Raw genomic sequence first — 20,423 nt, forward strand, 5'->3', positions numbered from 1 at the left:
AATTAAATGAGAACAGAGGGTACATCTGGGTGTGTGCCTCAGCAATGCCACCACACTGTGTTTGCTACCTGGCCAGAGAAGAAAACTGTAAAATGGCAATTACTTGAGGAAACAGTGAATCATTCCTTCAGGACAGATGTGCCACACATCCCCTGAACAGCTCCAGTGCCTGCTGCTCCTATGAAATATGAGGATGCCAAGTGTGAGTTCCTCCAGCTGTGCTGATGAACTTCAATGTGTAAAGTAAAATAAATGGTTTACTGGGGCCCCTTGTGGCAGTGTTCCCTCTGACAGTGATCTCTGCATTCCTTTAGGCTTATCGCTACCTGGAAGAGATGCAGAAAAGAATTCCAGCCTTGAACCTGAGCTACTACGTGTCCCCACAGACCATGGAGGCCGTGCACCGAGGTGCTGGTGTTCCCATGAGCCGAGCCCTGGCCCCAGCACACTCTGGCCATGGCAGCATGGACAACAGGGAGGAGGAAGAAGTGGCTGATGAAGTGGAAGACCCCTGACAATGAGCATTTACCAAGCGCAAAGCTGACTTTATTATCAGCTCATTTATTCCATCCTCATTAGGGGGCCCAGATCAGTCACATGCTGTTGCCACACAGCTTTTTGGTTATTACCAATAAATTTATTTTTCCTGCTTGACTGTACAAGCAACAGTATTAGAGTTAATATGTTCTCTCGCACACAGCATACAGCAATGCAAGTATTTTAATAAATTTGAGGCAGAAAAAAACAGTAAAGACTGTATATGACAACTTCACTTTTTCTCAGTACAGAAGAGCTGAATAACTGAGGTGGAAACTGTGAGTTGCCTTTTAAGTACAACTGTGATCTGCAAAGGTGCAGATCTGTGATTCCTTAGAAATGAGACCGTCTGAAAACAAGCCCCATCCCACTTTGGGTAGGAGCTTGGTTAAAAGTCAAACTATCCACTTCTGCAGGTTGAAGGCAGAGTTTCCCCAACAAAAACTTCTGTGTTTAAATACATGAGAGGGTCATGTGGGGTAGAGCAACTCCTTACAGTGGGGTAAACCTCAGAGTCACAGAATGTCTGGGTTGGAAGAGATCCTGGATGCCCCTCAATCCAATCCCTGCTCTAGCTGGGACACTCGTGAGTGAAGTTTCTTTCTTACTTTGAAGCTTTTTCTCTTGCAGTTACATCAAGCCACTCTGTACTAGTCAGATTTCTGGAGGTTAATTTCTTCCCTGGCACAAGCAGGACTGAGAGAAGTGAAGCTCAACGTAAGAACCAAGGTTCTGCTCACCTCTCTGCCTGTCACCATGCCCTGCCAAGGAGTAGTTACCAGGTCACTCACCTTTCTTACCAACTAGCCCTTACACTTAGAATGATTTTTCTTTTTCATGTTTTGTGACTTGCTTAAAAACTTGGGGTGAACATGAAGTTTCTAAATTGCTTTCAGGGAAGAAGGTTTAGGGAGATTTTATAATCAAAATCTGAACATTATTTATTCTTTAGCAGAAACATACTTCTGTACTAAGATTACACAAAAAGAATTCCCTGTGTTATTCCTTCCTAACCACAGCCCAGCTCTAGCTCAGGCTGTTAAAGTCTGGCATGCTTTCAGCACTTCAGTGTAGCTATCCCAGTGCTTGCATCCCATCAGCCATGCCAATCCTTCCACCCCCTCCAGCGGCAGACCAACAGCTGATCCCCCAAACTCCAACTGCTCAGGGATGTGGGAGCCTTCATAAAGAGCAGGTCATAGTGGCAAGTGGCCCTCCCCAGCCCTCCTGTTTTTCTGTCAAGAAGGCTCTGTGAGATCTTCCCTGTATTTTTAGCTGAGTGCTCAGACCTGCCAGGCTATAAATAGCTGGGGTGGGGGCTGGGGGCGCGGGAGGATGGCAGCGCTCGCCTACCTTCCTGCATCTGTACATGCTGTACCGGATACCCAGAGCTCACTCAATTGGTCTCCACTACAAAGTCCAGATGTCAAGTCAGGCTTGCTGGCTTACAGCTCAGCACCCTTCCCCCTTCTTCCTCTACTCCAGCCAGGTGACTGCTGAAGAGGCCCCAGCAGTGCCCAAATATGTCCAGTCATTTCTGTTACTCTTCAGCTAGGAAGGAACAGCTTCAAGTTTATTTTTCAGGTTCTCCATTAGCAGCAAGTTTTGCAGGGCCAGCCTTCTGCAGTCCCCATCAGGGTCTTTCTCCATCACATCTGCAACAGAAGCAGCCACTGTTAATTGGAGAATGGGAAAAAGTGCCTGCAACCCTTCTACTGTTTTACTGACAATCATGGAACTAAACAACAGCATTTGCACCTATGGCTGGGCATCAGGACTTGCAGGTACTGCATTAGGTCAGAAGGCAGAGATGCACAAACTTGATCATGTAAAGCAGCATCAGCCAAGTCCTGACTGCCACATGGGGTAGTGCTCCAGTCTCATATGAGAAACAGTCAGTTCGTCTGAAACACTGTAGAAACTGTCTGACCTTGGATCCCATGGGATAATCTTCATGCCATAATTTGCATTTGTCACCTTGAGCTACACAAAAGCTTTGTACAGCTGAACTACAAGTGTGAATGAAGTCTGCAGCTAGAAATCCACTTGCTCCAAAGTCTAAAGTCTCCACTTTGTCATTCTTGCAATCTAAAATGGTCAGTCCCCCTTCCTGAATTTGGGGTCATGATCTAATGGGGAAAGGAGACAGCCCCCAAGGTTCAGCATAGTCTCCATTCTGAGAGACCAATCTTCTGATAAATGGGTTCCACACTTCCCACAGTGCATAAGGGCAGCATGAGGCTGTTCCCAGCAGCTGTTATTCCAGGGGCCCTTAATGGGCCTGCAAAGTAACAACCAGGATGCATGCAGGATGTCTGAGCAGGGGAGCCTGGAAGAGCAGGGAGCCTGTGTGAGGATATCCTGTACGCACGAGTAGTGTGTTGGGAGCCCGGCACTGTCAGCCCAAACACATGACTCATGTCACTGGAGCACAGCTATTTATAATCCAGGGAGAGCTGCACCCTGGTGCTTCCATACTCCCTCTGCAGAAGACTAAAAGGAAGGTTACAAGGCAGATTGGAACAAGCTCAAAAGCTCAGAGTGCTGTTAGTGCTGTTTCTGTTCCATGAGCATGGACCTGGCACTGCTGGCACTGCATGGGAGGCACCACAGTGTCCTGTTGGTCCTGACATAAACCTCACTTACTCATGACATAGCTGCAGAGTACTTGTAAGGGGTGGGGAATTCCCTCAAAGGCAGCTGCTGAGGAATCAAAGGGACCATTTCCTAGAAGCATTTAGGTATTCCCTCCCTCCCCCAGGAAGGATTGGGCTGCTTGGCAGCAAGTCCAGCATGGCAACTAAGGGTAATGATAGACAAGTTCAAAGTGGATTCTCGCCTCTCTCTGTAGCTGGTACATCCCAAAGCATCCAGTAAGCAGACAGTGCCAGGGCTGCAGCCAACAGGTTGAAGGGCCAACAGTCAGTCATAGGACACACTACAACCGTTTGCAAAGGTCCGGATGGAACAACAAACTGAAAGAGGTCTGTGGATTTCTACTAAGCACTTCATGTATAACATTTCCTATCCCACTGTTCATCACTGTGCTTTGGGAGAAACAGAGATGCTTTAAGCTGAAACCCAAAATGGCTAAAAAGCATAGTAGTCAAGGCTCCCATACAGGACAGCTTGTCATTCCCAGCTACAGCACAGCTAATACATGACTCCTCTTGAAAATCTTGTCTGGAAGAGGCATGAAGCAACAGCCAAGTCCAGGATTCAGTCACAGAAACATGTCTCTAGAGCCAAACTTGACCTGTTGGAGCAGCAGGGAGAGCCTAGTACCTCCCTCTGCAACTGTTTCCCCAACAGCCTTACAATAAACAGCAAAGGCACAGACCAAGAAGCTGGTGTGTTTCAGGAAGCAGCTCTAGAAGCCGTTTAAATTGCACTTAAATTGCATATGTGAAGCTGAATTCTTTAAGGCTTCTGAATGACTCCTGCAGCATTTTCCTTTCTCCGGTATACCCACAACAATTATCTTAACCCGCTCTCATTCCCACCAGGAATAACCATGCAGTTTTCATGCAAAAGCACTAGATGAAAAGACAGGGCTATTACTCTACCTACATGAGAACCATGAGAAGATTCTTCTATCTTGGTCATCATCCTCCTCCTCCCCAAAATAACTCATTGAAAACAGATTATGCAAACCCTCATGCTGGAAATACATTCCTGAAAGGCTTCGCTTGGTAACAGCAGTGTTAAATGTAGAGACAAGCAGATTCCTGAGAGCACATAGTGTCATGGGAAAAGTGAAGTCTTCAGCCCCACATGGTAGCTCTCTTCCATTCAAAGGGCACAAAGTACCCCAACCTGCCAGGATCAGAGGCCAGCTGGGTCAGTTTTTCTTCCTGCTTTCTCTCTGTGGGAAGCAACTCACCAAAAGTGAGAATGGTGAGGGAAACCAGACTAGGGAATCGTAAGAATCACCCTCACAATAGAGTGAAGGCTTCAACATTAGTTGTTCTTTTCCCTCCAGCTCACTGCAGTACCTGAGCACTGATCTGTGCAGCTCCAGCCTGCCAGAACCCACAGACACAGCTTGTGTTGATGTAAGATGTGCTGGGTACAGCATTTAAAGTAATTTGCTGTTTTTTGTAGCTTTTTCTTTCCATCAACAATAGGAAACTAGAGACTAGGCCATGCCCCTCTTCCTCCTGTTTTTAGCTCTAACAACACCCTCCTCATGAGCACATGGTGTAAACAGGCTGTACAGGCTTAGTGTGCTCCTGCTGGCTAAAGTCACTGCCTGGGTGTAACAGGCAACATGATAACACTTCCTGCAGCTTCAGGAGCTTCCTGTAGTTGGCTGGTGAGGTGGAGAAAGGGGGCACAGACTATCTTTGGGGATTTTTCTGGGTGGCCTGTTGAAGACAGTCACAGCTTGTAATGCCATACCCAGTTGCTGGCTTATACATCAGGTGCCCCAGTGTTGCATCCCTACAGCACACATGGTGCTCTGCTTGCTGATCATGCAGATCTCTGATGCACAATGCCAGGACATCACTGCTGCTCATCACAATTAAAGAGATGCTGTACAAAGACCACGCCACTAACCAGAAAAGCACTGCTGTACCTCACCAGGTCTTACCTCCCAGCCAGGACTGAGTCTCCAATAGCTCTTCTGTCATGTCTGCCAGAATCCGTTCTGTAGGGACACTGAGGAGCAGGGAGGAGATGCAGGACAAAAGGCCCTGGCGCACGTACCTGTGGACAAGGACTGAACTTGTAATGCAGCTTTATGCTCTGCATTGATTTCTTCACCTCAGGGGCTCTCGAATTTCAAATGGCATGACAACTTTTGCCATATTCCTGCTGCTTAGGGGTGTAATCTTGCAGTGTGTCCCACATACAAAGCCCCTGTCATGCTGTGCACAGAAGTCTAACACAATTCAGAGTCCTGGACACATCTGAGAGCAAAACAGAAATTGGATGTTTACAGACTTTTGGCTACATGACTTAATTGCTTTCCAAGACTGAATGTTGGAATTGTTTCTAAAGTTTTCTGAGCTCCCTGAGTAAACACAGATAAAACTATCACATGGACAGGTAGTCAGGAAATTTGTCAACCTTTCTATAGGTAATGACTGTAGTGCCACACTAGAAGACAACAGCAAAGTTCATATGTTGGGCTGATATTAAACACACAGCTGGAGGAGAGAACACACAGCTGGAAGAGAGCACAACATAAATGCATTAAGTCACTGGCACTGACACTCTGAGCCAGATGCTGATCTTGGACAAAGACAAACCATGATTAGAGGCTGGCTCACAGCTGATCTTTAAAAATGAGAGCATACAACTACAATAACTCACGAGTCCGTGTGGAAACGCAGTGCCCAAACGAATTCCAGCAGTGCCTTTCCCATTGCTGTCACTGCCTGCAAAAGAGGATCGTGACAGCACCACTGAACACCATCCATACTGCCCTGTAGAACTGGGCCTCAAGACATACTGCTCATCAAATCACAGCATGTCCTGAGCTGGAAGGAACCTACAAGGGTCATGAATCCAACTCCTGCCCTGCACAGGACACCCCAACAATCACATCATGCGCCTGGAAGTGTTGTCCAAATGCATGAACAAAGGTTTTGTTAAGATCAAATACAACTGGATTTATTTTACAGATGTGGAAACTTTGGCAGTGAAGGGAAATAATGTGCCCAATCCCCCCAAGAAGTTGACAAGAAGCAAAAGATAGTGCAGGATAGTGCAGAGGTGGCTTGAATCCCATGTCTCTTTTCTGACCAGTTCTTTCCAGCCCATTTCACAACTTCTTAGCCCACTCAACTCCAACTTGCTGCCAGTCTCAATGCAGCAGGCCCAGAAGCACACAGCTAATCCAGAAGGCATCTCAAGTTCCAAGGCTGGAAGTCACCCCTGCCCTCTCTGCCCTTCCTTACCACAGTGTTGACAGCCAAGTACATCAGGACTGCTAAAGTGTGGACCAGTCTTCCAAGGACTAAGTGATCTTCTCCCAGAAGATCAAATGTTGTTAAAGGCCTGCAAGGACAAGACACAGAGTTGTGTAGCAGTGAGAAGGATGATCAGTGCCTCTTTGGAACAGTCAGGAGGGTTATGCAGGGGGAACTGTCCCCAAAAAAAAGCCTGAATCCCTAGAACAACAGTCATTATACAGGCACTACCAGGTTAACAGAGATCAGAGCTGTTTGCTCTCATCTTTTCTCCCAGACCAGTACCTCGCAGAGCAATATCCTCTACTCGTACAGCAGGTATCACACATTCTACCAACAGGCTTTACCTGTGAAGAGCTATAGGCAAGAGCTGCCCCTACTGCCATACCATTACAACTGGTATTACAATAATCTTGAAACTGATGAAACTGATTACTCAGTCCTCCTCAGGTTTGCAAAGCCTTAAGGGACTGACAATAAACTGAGTCCTGTGTCCTATACTGTGGCTTCAAAGACCAGTGGAGGTGATAGGCCAAAACAGAGACAGAGATAACTTTGGTTCAAGATTGCAATCTGAGCTCTGCGGTTTGTGTGAACCTCCCATAGTAGAGGCTCAGCCAAGACATCTGTGGTGTGGTGCTGCCAGAATTACTTGTCTGTGTACCTGCTGATGGATCTTCACTTGTGCAGGGTCCTACATACTCCTGCCCCACAAGACATCAAAGGGTAAGTCCAAGAGACCACAACCCTCTCCTCTCCAAGCTTTATGAAGGACCCAAGTGTCAGTGTGGTGTCACTGGTCTCCTGCACAGCTCCTGGGCTGTAGCCTGCTGCTTTGAGACAAGCAGGACAAGCAGAAAGGCTCCCTCTGGCAGTTGCCACATCCCATATCCTAAGGTGTTCACATGGGATGTCCACATCCCATATCCTAAGGTGTTCACACTCACCTGTCAAAATGCTGAATCAATGGGAAAAAGAAATACCCAGCAACAGAATTGAACCCGTTTGGGCAGGACACCAGTTCCACACGAGACTGACCCTGTCCAAGAGAAAAATGAAGTCTAGGCACAAGATACAGCATCCAGCTCTTCCACTTCACTGGACATTGTCAAGACTACAGATTCCTTGCAGCCAGCCCTTTGTCAACTACTGCTTGTACACCTACAGCTACCAGTTTCCCAACTGGACTGCTCACTTCCCACTTCGGATCTTCTCCATATCTAAACATTTCAATACAATATGCCTCAGTACTGCTCAGTTAGATATAAGGAACAAGAACATGCAAGGGATAAAGGAGTTTTGGAAGGCAAACTCTCCAGGATGAACCACAGGGGAGTTCTGGAAACTAGGAAACTGGCATCAATTTATCTCCCTGGAAAACAGGAACACTGAGACAGTGTAGTTCCAGAGGCAGTTTGTCTGATTGCGGCCTTGGGATTGTGAGGTGAAGTCACAGCTCCTTGCAGTGGCCACACAAGCTCAGAACAACAATTATCCCTAAAAGACAGGTAAGGAATTTCAGGTTTATCTTCCTCTCCCTGCTGGAGAGAAAAAATCCAAACTTTTTTGGATTGGGTCCACTTTCACAGGTTTTTTATTCTTTCCAGACAGAGCTTACAGTAACTCCAAGTGTCCCTATTTCTGGTGGATTTCATATTAGTTTGCCTCTGGCCTCACCGTATCAAATCTCCGAGTCTTGCTTTTGATCCTCTCATCAACAATTCTTCTCCAGCCCTTAGAGCTGTCACTTCCTGGAAGGAGCTGGATACAAGGCTTTTGGACACCAGAATGCTTGGTCTTCCCATGAAATTTGGGACAGGAGAGTTCCTGAGCTGCCAAAACCAATACCTAGATAAAACAGAGAGAAAGCATTACCTCCATCCAAACTGACAGGAGCAATAAGGCAGAAAGGCACAACAGTTTTAGAGTGAAGAAAGCAGGAAAGTGAGAGAGCAGGAAATTGACCTCCAACAGCCACCTGGCTCTGAGGTACTGACCAAGCACTTGGTCACTTAGCCTTGAAACAGAGTGGTGGCTCCTCCTTGAGACACAAGTGTGGAAGGAGTCACAGACACATGACTGTCCTTCAGAAAGGGAAGATAACATAGACTGATGATGTGAAAGTAAACAGTGGCTTCTCCCAGGCAAATGCTCAACACATGCTCTGCATTCTGTGGGGAGGGATCTCTGTGTGATGGGAGTGCAGCACAGTTAGGAACAAGAGGGGAATGCCAGACACAAATAGCAATATAAGAGATGCCCATGCCACTGCCTTCTCCCATGACGAATAAAAGGTATTTACACCATTACACCTCATCACTGCTGCAACAGACAGAAGGAAGGTGGGAAGTGAAAGCACTCACATCAAGGATGTCCATGCGCTGACGGAGACTGTAGTTCAGAGAGTAGAACTGGGAAGTCAGGTACTTAGCAACCTGTACAGAAAAATCAGGGTACAGTGAACACAGACCCATGCTACAAACAGCCTTCCCATTAACTCTAAAAGCATTTAATTTCACAGGTTCTGCTTCCTGTTACGTAACAGCAAGCCTCCAAGAGAAGGGAAGAAACATGCAGTGTAAATGGGAAATTCAGACACTGCCACTTCTAGATTCTCCCAAAAAATCTAAATGGCAGATGAGACTGCATCATTCTTCTCTCTCTCCTATGCAGAGGTACCCAAACAACCACCACAGCAGCTAGGAGACCTCACTGTGGCCTTTCAGTACTTAAAGAACATTATTGGAAAGATGGACAGAGGCTCTTTACTGGGGCCTGGCTAGCATGAAGGATAAAGATGTTAAACTGGCAGAGAATAGATCTAGATTGGAATTAGGAAGGAATTCTTCCCTGTGATGGTGCTGAGGCCCTGGCACAGGTTGCCTAGAGCAGCTGTGGCTGCCCCTGGATCCCTGGAAGTGTCCAAGGCCAGGTTGGACGGGACTTGGAGCAACCTGGGACAGTGGAAGGAGTCCTTGCCCATGGCAGGGGTCTGGAATGAGGTGAGCTTTAAAGATCCGCTGTGATTCCCTGATTAGCATCACCAGTCAGGTCTTTGTATGTATAATATAATATGTATTTTTTTATTATTTATATATATTTATGCCTCAGCTTCCCTTTATGTGAAATCCTTCAGAACAACAAGTCCTTATCTGATCTGCCTTGTCAGGTACACTAAACCAAAAGCCTCCCAACAGGACCTTTGTTTGACAGGGTGTTCTTTTCCTCGTTCAGACATGCCTTGCAGATTCTTCAGGAGCATAAATGTTGTTAGACCTGAACTACCTGTTCTACCACACAGACAGCTCCTTCTATCAAATGAGAAAGAGACTCCAGCTGCTTCAATTTTTGCCTGTGCTTCAACCGGAAAAAGGAAAATAGTGCGAGGAACTCACAGGTATTGGGTCTGTGGTTAAAACAGCTACTTGAGCTCTTTGACGGAGCTCCACAAAGCCTTCAATGCAGGTCTTCTCCTCCAGATGCAATAGTATTTTTGCCAGCTCCACACTAACCTGCTCAAAGTATGAAAAAAAGAATCAAAACCCTGATGCTGTTTGGGTTTTTTCCTCATAGGAATTATGGACCACTTCTAATGGTCAAACAAAGACAAGGAGGTATTCTGTTTAGGCAACATGTCCATTCCTTAAGAGGGAGAGAAAACGCATTAAGCCAAATGCCATCAGACTTATTTCCCAAAACCCTGAACAGATTCTTCACCTGTCAATTCTCTGTCCACATTTCACTTGGACTGTTTTGGAGAAGTAGTAGCATCATGACATTGAATGGTCACTGTAATGGATGGGTTAAAGGGTACAGTAGCACAGCCCTTCTCTTTCTCAGCTGGTGTCTCTGTCACTTTCAAGCGTTCACTAGCAGGTAATGGCAAGCACTCTTTGCACAGTGACCTTGTCCTAGGTTCCTCTCCCCTGAGCTTTTTATCTTGACCAGTACAATCCAATTACTCCCTCCACAAGACATTATGCTTGTGCAAGCAAATAGAGAAAGTGCATTTGATTTTGCCTCTGTTTTTGTTTGGTAATAACAATTAAATTGAATTTCAATTCAAAATCCAAAATGGCAGCTCTGTAATCTCCTTTTTTAGTGTTTTTCCTGCCCAGCACAAAGCATGGAACTTCCTCACACTAGCAAACACTACTTGTAGGATGTTTCATTTTGGCAGAGTGCTGCCAGCACTTTTGCTGCTACTCTGTTCCCCTGTGCTCTATTGCCTCACCTTCAAGGTAACTATTTCCTTTTACTTCCAAGTTGAAAGCTTGTGAATGTGTACCTTTAACACAGTTACACATTAGCCAGGCCTTCTGCTCCACTGGCATGTTTAGTCTCCTCATGACAGCAAAGGGATAGGCCCTCTGGCAATACAGGCCCCTTGTAACCTAGATCATATTACTTCACCTCTCTTGTTGCTGCTGGATTCCTACGAACCAAGCTCTCAAGTGCCTTGACTGTAGCTTCCCATTTATCCACATCTTCAGATCTTGATCCAGTCAGAACTGAAATCAAAGGACAAACAAAAGTTACTAACAGAATGGCTGTGTTTGGGTATATACCCAAACTTCCTTCTGCCAATCATTTGTCTTGGGACAGACACTCAGCATGACCACCATTAGGAACTAAACTAAAATTACTCAAAAATTCTATAGCTTCTTCAAATTAGATCAGAAAAAATAAACCTATGCAAGAATTTACTCTCCCAAGCTCAGTAAGAAACAGATAAAGACTCAGCCCAATATCTCCTACCTTCAATACAATCTCGGATATACATAGGAGCCTTAATTTTTAGCTCTTTATCCTCAGACATGTCATAAGGGATGAAGTCATCATCACTGTAAAAGAGTTAAAGGCATGGGTTTAGTTTATGGAGTGCAGATGTTCTTGTTTTACCCAGATAGCCACACAAAGAGAAGGAACCAGTGCATACACCGTCATAACCACATTACTCCTGTATCACTCAGCAGCACTGCTGAAGCCTGGCCTGAGAGGGATCCTTGGGAGTTCTAGGGAAAGAGCAGCTCTGTGACTAGATCTGGAACTGGATATCCTGGTCAGGTACAGGATACAGATGACCAAGAGACTAGACTCTTGAGATTTCATTTTATATATATATATAAATATACACATATATATTTACATATATATATTGATATATTTCTTCATATACTGACAGAATAAAGCAGGTCCACTATTAAAATGGGTAAATACATCCACAATTTCCAGGAAATATATATCTAAGCCAAACGGAACAAATACAGTGGTAGCATACAACACAGGCCTTACCTAATTTATTGACTAGCGCAATTGCCTATGCAAAGTCCTGCCCTGCTGCAAACCACTCAGCTGAACAAGGTCAGAAATCACAACAATTGCCAAGAAATGCAGGTACTGGCAGATCCATTTCCTCCCTGTTTCTTTCTTCGTACCTGTCAAGCTCAGCATCCGACTCCTCATCTGGCATCACAGGGGTTGCTGTATAGGATTTCTCATTACTCTCTGGTACCAATGGCAGTGCAGCACCTGCTTTCTCACTCTTGCTGCGAGGAACAGGAATTTTTAAAATGGATACTGTAACAGTTCTTACAAGGAAGAAAATACTCACCCTACCAACCCTTGCTGCCTAAATAAAACAGGATAATTATTCCTGCTGCAGTTTCACACCCAGCTTGGCTGACACAAAGAACAAAGTACTGGAAAGGAGAATGGAGTAGGGGAGAAAAGATGCAGAATCTTCTAACAGAAGAGCAATTGATAAAAAAAATTAAACTGGCTAGTTTCCTGTGTTCCCCTGCACAATACCTGGGACTGCTAAGGAAATACTCCACAAACCAGACCGCATTGACTTACACGAGATTTGAAACTGTGAATGAAACTGAACTGAGAGTAGGTTTAGATTGGCTATTAGGAAGAAATTCTTCCCTATGACGGTGGTGAGGCCCTGGCACAGGCTGCCCAGAGAAGCTGTGGCTGCCTCTGGATCCCTAGAACTGTTCAAGGCCAGGTTGGACAGGGCTGGCAGCAACCTGGTTTTAATAGAAGGTGTCCCTGCCCATGGCAGGGTGTGGAATGGAATGAACTTTTAGGCCTCTTCTAAGCCAAACCATTCCACGACTCTTCAAAACGAGAAAAAAATCATTTTTAACAATTGCTAGGTCTTGCCCAGGGTGAACACAATAATTGAGAATATTTTTTCTGTCTCTACTATTTCTGTGGACTTCAGCATTGTCCTTTCATCTCTCTGATTCTCAAAACCAGTCTCTAACAGCTGTCTATGCTGATCATGCCCCTAAAATGGGAGCAATAAATCTTTTGTACTTCCCTGGAGTGCTCGACAGCTTCATCTGCTAATAAGTGCTTCACTCCTCTGCTAATCAAAAAGTGCTTCAAAGAGCCTCAGTAGATGTTCTGGAAGTTAAGAGCACTGAAGAGCCAGTTTTTAGAGTGACAGATGCAGTAGATTTTTGTCATGGGTGAATGGGCTGGGGGCATACAACACAAATACCATTTTTCCAAGAAGCAAACAGAAATGTCCATTTGCTTGTGCCAAAGGGCACACAAGACTCCTACACCACAGTTTCACCACATGCAGCTATCAACAGGCAATTTTAATACACACTACCAATTGAATTATGAATGTAACTAAATTACATTGCAAGAAGGTGGTGCATTATGATGTTTAAGAATACATAAAACATCTTGAATGCTGTATATAGTTCTTGTGTGCAATGGGAAAAAGGCATGGAGAAGGGCAAAAAGACATAATGAATAGCAACAACTTACTCATCATCTGGAAGGCTGGGGACAACACAGAATGATGGAGTCTGCACCAGAAGAGACTTCAATTCTCTTGTTTCATCGTCCTCTTCATACTAGACATTCAAAATAACTGTTGCTGCACTCTATTACTTACTGCAAATATGCCCAGCATTCAACATTTCAGCCTTGTAGTGCACATGGACTAAATCATGAGCAGATGAACTCTCACCAATCCTGTTTCAATCCCTGTGTTGACAGCAGCAGGCAGCTGTAATCTTTGACCTTACATTTAAAAGTAGTACCTGATGACACCTTTTCTGAATGTTATTTCCATATTTCAAACATTTAATAAATGGCAATGTGACAGGAGGAATGTGGCAGGCTTCTAAAGAATTAATGTGATTTATTCAGATAAGTCACATAAATTCTACTGGAAAGAGCAGAGCAAATATCTCCATGTCAGTCTTGAAAATCCCAGCTCAGGACAAGGCTTCCCACCATGTCAGGGACTGAACGCTCACCACTGCTTTAGGTTTGGAGCTCCCTCTCAACTCCCACAAATCAGATTCTGATTCTCTCATGCAATAAGATAAATTTTAATTACCAAGTTTATCCTAACCTCTGCCAGAAGATTGCACTCCTGAGATAACTCTCAGCCACCTGACCATTACATACAATTCTTTTTTTGTAAATAGATTCTCGTTTTGAAGGTGTGACTGCCTCTCCTTATTTCCAGATAAAAAGTGCTATAATGCCCTGGATCATCTGGTTTAAAGCTTTTACTTCCTCTAAGCCTAGTACAGCAGTCATAAGTTTCAGTGAAATCTTCACCTCAAACTTCAGGACAGGCCCCTCAGTGTTTATTTTCAGGCTGATGCTCTCTGCCACCACCATGCCCAGACGCCGTAGTGGTGGCAGACTGCTCTCCAAGTGGCATTTCACACCCTCCATCATGCTTGTCAGAAGCTCTGAAACAAACAACCAGCAAACAGTGCATGTTTGAAATTCTGAAACAGTGGCAGAAACACCTATCTTTATGTGCTTCCCTGAGGGCAACTTTGCCAACTCACCACAAAATAATGGATAGAAAAGCTTCCCTCCCTGCAGTGTCAGTGATGCAAACCCACACCCTTCCATGGGGGTACAAAGTCAACAAAACATAACAATATATTCTAAATTTGCAATATTTTGGTTTTCGCTGAAACAAAAAAGGATGGTAAGTCAAGCCAATCTTTAGTTTGGTTTTAGAGTGTTTCAGAGTCACTTAAATAAATGATATATTTTGAGGACATTACAAATTCTGACCACTACAATCACATAGAGACAGATATCTGCCTAACTTTGGATAAGCTCAAACAGGCAGATAACACAAGTATTTCTCAGCACTCAGGGAATACTGGTTGCCAGCTTCACCAGGCAGGCTTACTGCTGTTTGACTGACATCCTTCATCTCAGAAAGCTTATCCTTCCAACAGCTGTCAGACAAAAAAATTACTATAAAACTACAGAACTTGTAGTATGTATCAAGTCACTTATTCACTTAAAGAACAATTAATTCTAGAATGAAACAGATGAGCAAGTCTTGAAGTGAACCTTCACATCCCCCATGTCACACACACATAAGTAATTCTAGGCATTTTAAAGATTTTTTTTTTTAATTTCAACAGAAACAGAGATGTTAGGCCAGGACCCCAGCATGCCATGCACTGTGTGAGCACAGAACTGGAGGTCCATGCCAGTGACTAACCTCACTGAGGAATGCCCACAGACACCAAGCTAACAGCTTTTTACCCCCAGTTACCTTCCCTGCCTCTCTGGAGCTGCACCTGTGCTCCAAGGTTAAGCCTATAAATTACAAATCACACCATTCCTCTTAGTCCCAGAGTCAGTCCTTATTTTCCCATGACAAAACTTCAGGGTTTTTAAACCACAACTCAGGTAAGAACCTTAAGGCAAAGACAGACCTTCTTCAATTCCAGAACCTAAAGTTATGCACTTGGAATTCTATCACATCAATGCTTAAGAGGACTCCAGCAGGTTATCATCTCATTTGCCAAGGTGAATATGGGACAATTCTTATCCACAGACCAAAACAAGATATTTTTCTACATGTCGTAGAACACTGCTAAAACAAATCTAAGCCTCACTTCTCACATAGCCTCACCTTGTCTGCAGCTGGCAATTTCAGGCTCTTTCAGGTGGGAGAGGCAGATGAGGATGGCCTTGCTAATGTACAGCTGCTGCTCAGCTGGGGAGTGTTTCACAGCACTGCTGCTGCTCCAGGTCTCCAACAGCTCCTGCAGCACCTACACCAGAGAACTCAGGTTGGCTGAAATGGATCTTTTCTATACAGAGGTAATTTTTTGAACAATATTTTTAGTCTCCCTACAAAGAGGGGGAAAAAAATAGAAATTTTGTATTTCAGGGCCCAAAATGTACTGTGTTTGACCAACCAAGAACTGCACTTTCATTTAAGATATTGTTAAATATAATGTGTTTTTTTAATTTAAAAGTGATGTTTATTTCTCCTTAATAAATATTATATACAAAGCGATATGTATTATTATCAAGAAACAGTAAGATATTATAAGGTTTTATCTGTTTTTAGTCCAATTTTAGATAACTGTCAGTCCTTCCAGACCATTTTAGAACATGTAAACAGTGGGAAAAAAATAGTAGGGATTTCCAGATATACAGATTTCACAAAAGTTTCATCACACTGCTGACTTGGAGAGGCAGAATATCTGCCATCCCCACTGAGGAAAATGTGCATGAGAGAGATTCTGAAATATCAACCATTTGGTAAACAGACAACTGTCCACCAGTTTGATCCCTTGTTGCCATGTGCCCAGCCACATAAACTGGGTTACTGAGGAAGCTGAGAAGGACAGAGGACATGGGACATCTGTCAGAACCCAAGCCTTACTAGTTTTGCTACTTGGAAGATGACTTACCAATGAAATATGAAAATTTAATGCCAACAGTGCAGAAAGCTTTGATTCATTTATCACAGCTCACGTGATATAGCTGGGCTTCCCTCACTCTCATGAACAGCAACCAGAAAGTCTGAGAGAAGAACCAAAATTCTGTACCCCCAGACACACACAGAGCAGAATGCTCCCCATCAGACACCTCATCAGCGACTCAGTGAACCTTACTCTGAGCAACAAGGTGCGCCGGATGCTGTCCAGGGACAGGTAGCCAAGGAGGTTCTGCAGCACTGCCGTCTGCAAGGAAAACCACAACTCCTGCTTCAACTGGTCATAAAGCTGTCATCCACAAATGACAAGTGTCTGTTTTTATTTACTACATTAAACTTCATTCTAAGGGAGTCGTTGACAACAGAGACAGAAAAGTAAATGAATTTAAAAAAAACAAGCAAGCACACATATGCAGTTGCTGATTAAATACATAGAAAAACATGACAGAAATACAGTTCAGTGTTTTACCAACAAAACCAGCACAGTCACAGGCAAACACAGAACTCGTGAAGTCTAAAGAACATCTCTCACAACAGCATCACAAACCACAATACAGTTCCTAACATACCATGACAAACTTAGGTGCACAGGAAAAAACCCAATGGTCCCTGCCTCATGTCTTTAATTCTTATCCCCGAGGGCTGATCCTGGATGTTTCAATCTCCTATTTCAGAATCTAATATAATTTAATGCCTTCAGCTTCCCAGAATTCTGAGACTGTGTACAAATAATCACTTGGATCCAGAGGAGTACAGTAATTTCGCTAATCACCATTAACTCTGAGAGAGCACATGAATCCCATGCTGTCAAAGCTACTGTTCACCATTCCCACTCTGTTACAGCTGCACAAATGTGGGGAGACTGAGGACTCATTTTCGAATGGAGTTAAACCTTACTCAGAGAGAGTAAGAGCTCAGCTAAAAATTGGCATCAGGGAAAACCTGGCACTACTACACTGCTGTTCCCCACAGAGTCCTCACCGTGTGACCATATTGCAAGAGCAGCATCTTCTGTGCCACCACAAACTGAGCCTTCTTGTTCTTCACAACCAGGTTACCCAGCAATCTGGACAAGACACTTGCCCTAACAAGACAACAATAAAACAGCAGGAATCCATGTTATTCTTGTCTTGCTGCTCTTAATCACATGAAAATCTGAGAGCAACTATTTGCAACTAAGTCTCTAGAATACTTCTAAACTCGGATAGTGAGCCAGTAATGGCAAAGAATGCTTTCACCTGTTTTTCTTGTTTTTCCACTGCATGTCATGATGCAGATACTTAAGAAATGGTATAGGTTGTCCCTAAGAGGCAACAATCAACTACTTTATCCCTTGAGTGTTTTAGGAAATGGCAGTGTAAAAAACCATCTACACAAACACAGCACCTTTCAGAGACCAATTCTGCAAGTATTTGTGACAATTCCTGCCTTTGCTGTGGATCAGAGAAAAAGGAGAGTTCTTACTCGGGTGCTAGCTGCACAAAACCAAGGACCACTGCTTCCATCCAGCGGTCTGGCACACTTTCCACCAACTGCCAGCATATCCTCTGCCAGATGTAGTCTGACTTGGTGAGGTCTGTCAGGCGGGGCACCAAAACTCCCAGAATTTCCTCTGAAGCACAAGAGAAAACAGTAAATACCCCAGATGGGCAGGACTGGTACAATGGCATTTGAACCTAACCTGAGAATTTTAAGATCTTCACAACATGAAAAAAAATACAATGTACAGTTTGAAGTTGTATATTTTTCCTGAAGTAGAAATATGACTACAATCATGGAATCATTTAGGTTGGAAAAGCTCTCTAAGACCATTGAGTCCAACTATAACCCAGCATTGCCAAGGCCAACACTAAACACTAAACCATATCCCCAGATGCCACATCCATATGGCTTTTAAATCCCTCCATTAATTTAGTGACTCCACTGCTACACTGGGCAGCCTGTTCCAATGCCTGATCACGCTTTCTGCAAAGAAGTTTTCCTTAATATCTAATCTAAATCTCCCGGCACAGTCTGCGGCCATTTCTTCTTGTCCTGTCCCTTGCTCCCTAGGAGCAGAGCCTGACCACCACCTGGCAGCACCCTCCTGTCAGGGAGTTGTGGAGTGAGAAGGTCCCCTCTAAGATTTCTCTTCTCCATGCTGAGCCCCCCCCAGTTGTTCCTCCTCACACTTATGCTTCAGATCCTTCCCCAGCTCTTTTGCTCTCCTTTGTTCATGCTCAAACAAGAAGTACAGAACTGACTGGTAAGAACCACCCTAAGCAGTCTAAGGATTCCTCATCCTCAGCCAGAATTCTTCATCCCAGGAAAAAGCCGGAAAAATCTTCCTTCTTCTTCCCAGTTAACTACTGCATCAGTAGCCCCGAAGTTCTAAGCAATGCCAGACCAACAGCTGCTCCCACAAGATGTATCTACCAGACATGGCTGAGCAGCCTGCGCAGCTCAACTCAGAATAGCTCCAAATTAAATCACTGGTCTCCCATTCCTTCCATTGATCATCACAGTCATCCTCCCATGCTAATACACTAAACCACTTTCCCCCTCCCCAGAAGAGCATAGTAAAACACTCACTTTGCCATCCATGAAAGCACACCTTCCCCAGGACATGAGAAACAAAAGAGATGGAGCAGTCCAAGCCACCTGGGATAAAAGAGATGTGAACTTAAGTAAGCGTGGCACCAGCATCCTCCAACCAACCTTCAGGAGGAGGTGCAGAGACTTCCACAAGTCCTGAATTCTGAAAACACACTGACTTTTTCTCTTCAAGCACCATCTCTTCCTCCCTCCGTTACCTGCCTTCAGGCATAAACCATTCTTCAGTATTAGTTACAGTGACAGGCAGAAGGCTAAAGCAACTCAGTCCCACTTTAACGTGATGCCATGGGTAGCAATGCCACTGGTTGATTCAGTACCACTCATATCTCCCAAACAATTCCTTCAGCAGACACTAAGTGACCACAACCAAGCTTTAGCAACAGATGATGCTGTCTAATTGCTTAGAAGATTGAGGCTTTCGGTGGATTCCAAAAGGCCTCAGTTATCATCTGTATTTCAAGCAGCAGCCATGGGGTCCATGCTCAAAACAATTCTTCAGAAAACGTGACCTTACAGTACAGCCATCTTTGCAGCCTTACCCCGCAGAGAGTCAGAGATCTTCTCTAGCACCTGGAGAACTGCATCACCCAGGAGAGGGAAGTAGTTCTGTGGGAAGAACACTGGTGGGTTTTTCCCCTGGAGTTTATTGCTCACATGCTCGGGCAAACAGACGACCTTGTTGAGAAGACCACCCTGCAGTTCCAGGCAGCCTGCCTGTGCCTGCGGCTGACAGACCTCCCACAGTAATGCTGACAACCGGTCCTGCTGCAGGAACTGCTCCAGAACCCCAACCACCTCCCTCGGGTCAAGGCCAGAGCTGGAAGAAAATAACTTTAGGTTCCTGCCTCTTTTAAATGGTAAAAATAAGCTTTGCATGCTACTGGTTTTCTATTACGGTATCATTACTGAAATGCCTCTGCTCTGCTACATTGGATTAAAAAAAAAAAAACAAAAAAATCCCAAAACCCACAAAAACCACAAAAAAAAAAAAAAAACACCACCAAACCAAACCAACCAACAAACAAACAAACCAAAAACCCCCCAAAAAAACACCAATACGATTTTAGCGTCTTTTTCATCTGCAGCTTCCTCAGCTCTAAATATTCAGGACCTTCAACAATCAGGACTGATACAGCTCTGTGTCTGCGGGATGCACAGCATCGCGTGGGTCTGAAGGCACGCAGGGCGGGGAAGGGTTGCCCGCGCTCACAGAGATCTCCGTCCCCCTGCGCACTTCAGCCCACATGAACTGCACCCCCAGATATCCCCGCTGCGCGCCGAGACCAGCCCTGGGGATCCCCGCCCGCCTGCCCCGGGAGCCGGACTGACCCCGCAGAGCCAAGGGCCTCCAGCAAGACGCAGAGGACAAGGCCGGGTGGGCCCTCCAGGAAGCAGCGCTGCCACAGGCCCGCGGGCCGCGCCGCGCCAGGCGCCCAGGCCAGCCTGCGCAGGAAGGCGCCGAACAGCGCCCGCTCCCGCTCCCCGAGGGCGGCCGGGCCGCCCGCTGCCGCCAGAGCGGCGCGTACCGCGCCCACCGCCGCCGCCAACCCCTCCCGGCCCGGAGTCGCCACGGCGTCCCGCAGGACGGACTCCAGCCCCGGCTCGAGAGCGAGCCCCGGCCCCGG

General features: G+C 45.2%; 2 protein-coding genes across 6 annotated transcripts in view; one reads left to right on the top strand and one right to left on the bottom strand.

Moving 5' to 3' along the window:
• The window catches only part of IFT140 (intraflagellar transport 140), an 84,022-nt gene extending 83,270 nt beyond the window's left edge, over window positions 1-752 (top strand). For all 3 annotated transcript variants that reach the window (XM_021529630.3, XM_021529629.3, XM_021529628.3), the window contains exon 30: window positions 315-752. In XM_021529630.3, coding sequence (XP_021385305.1) covers window positions 315-515 — 201 coding nt within the window. In that variant the 3' untranslated portion in view covers window positions 516-752. The remainder of the gene's footprint in view (window positions 1-314) is intronic.
• Window positions 525-20,414, bottom strand: TELO2 (telomere maintenance 2). Of its 3 annotated transcripts, XM_077786780.1 has the most exons (20): window positions 20,325-20,414; window positions 19,338-19,615; window positions 18,775-18,843; window positions 17,668-17,815; window positions 17,185-17,287; window positions 16,382-16,450; window positions 15,388-15,529; window positions 14,055-14,191; window positions 13,248-13,336; window positions 11,894-12,004; window positions 11,214-11,299; window positions 10,869-10,966; window positions 9,851-9,967; window positions 8,819-8,890; window positions 8,133-8,303; window positions 7,403-7,494; window positions 6,444-6,543; window positions 5,857-5,921; window positions 5,132-5,247; window positions 525-2,192 (listed from the first exon to the last, which is right to left on the bottom strand). In XM_077786780.1, exons 4-20 carry the CDS (start codon window positions 17,706-17,708, stop codon window positions 2,089-2,091), a joined length of 1,713 nt encoding a protein of 570 aa, XP_077642906.1. In that variant the 5' UTR covers window positions 17,709-17,815; window positions 18,775-18,843; window positions 19,338-19,615; window positions 20,325-20,414; the 3' UTR covers window positions 525-2,088. The 3 variants fall into 3 exon arrangements, 2 of the variants coding, with proteins under 2 accessions (XP_077642906.1, XP_021385367.2); XM_021529692.2 differs by lacking the exon at window positions 20,325-20,414 and having other exon boundaries at window positions 19,338-20,117; XR_013340847.1 differs by lacking the exons at window positions 525-2,192; window positions 20,325-20,414 and having other exon boundaries at window positions 5,208-5,247; window positions 5,611-5,921; window positions 19,338-20,117.
• Between the last annotated feature and the right edge of the window lie 9 nt (window positions 20,415-20,423).

Source organism: Lonchura striata, chromosome 16 (genome assembly GCF_046129695.1).
Source record: "Lonchura striata isolate bLonStr1 chromosome 16, bLonStr1.mat, whole genome shotgun sequence".
In the NCBI taxonomy this organism is placed as follows: Eukaryota; Metazoa; Chordata; class Aves; order Passeriformes; family Estrildidae; genus Lonchura; species Lonchura striata.

Excerpts from the sequence above, each read along its gene's own strand:
- TELO2 (XM_021529692.2), bottom strand. The coding sequence starts at position 19,674 with ATGCAAAGCTTATTTTTACCATTTAAAAGAGGCAGGAACCTAAAGTTA. Across the intron at positions 8,304-8,818 it reads AGCGCATGGACATCCTTGAT|GTATTGGTTTTGGCAGCTCA; the intron begins GTGAGTGCTTTC and ends TGTTTTATCTAG. Across the intron at positions 5,248-5,856 it reads CTGCGTTTCCACACGGACTC|GTACGTGCGCCAGGGCCTTT; the intron begins GTGAGTTATTGT and ends CCTTGTCCACAG.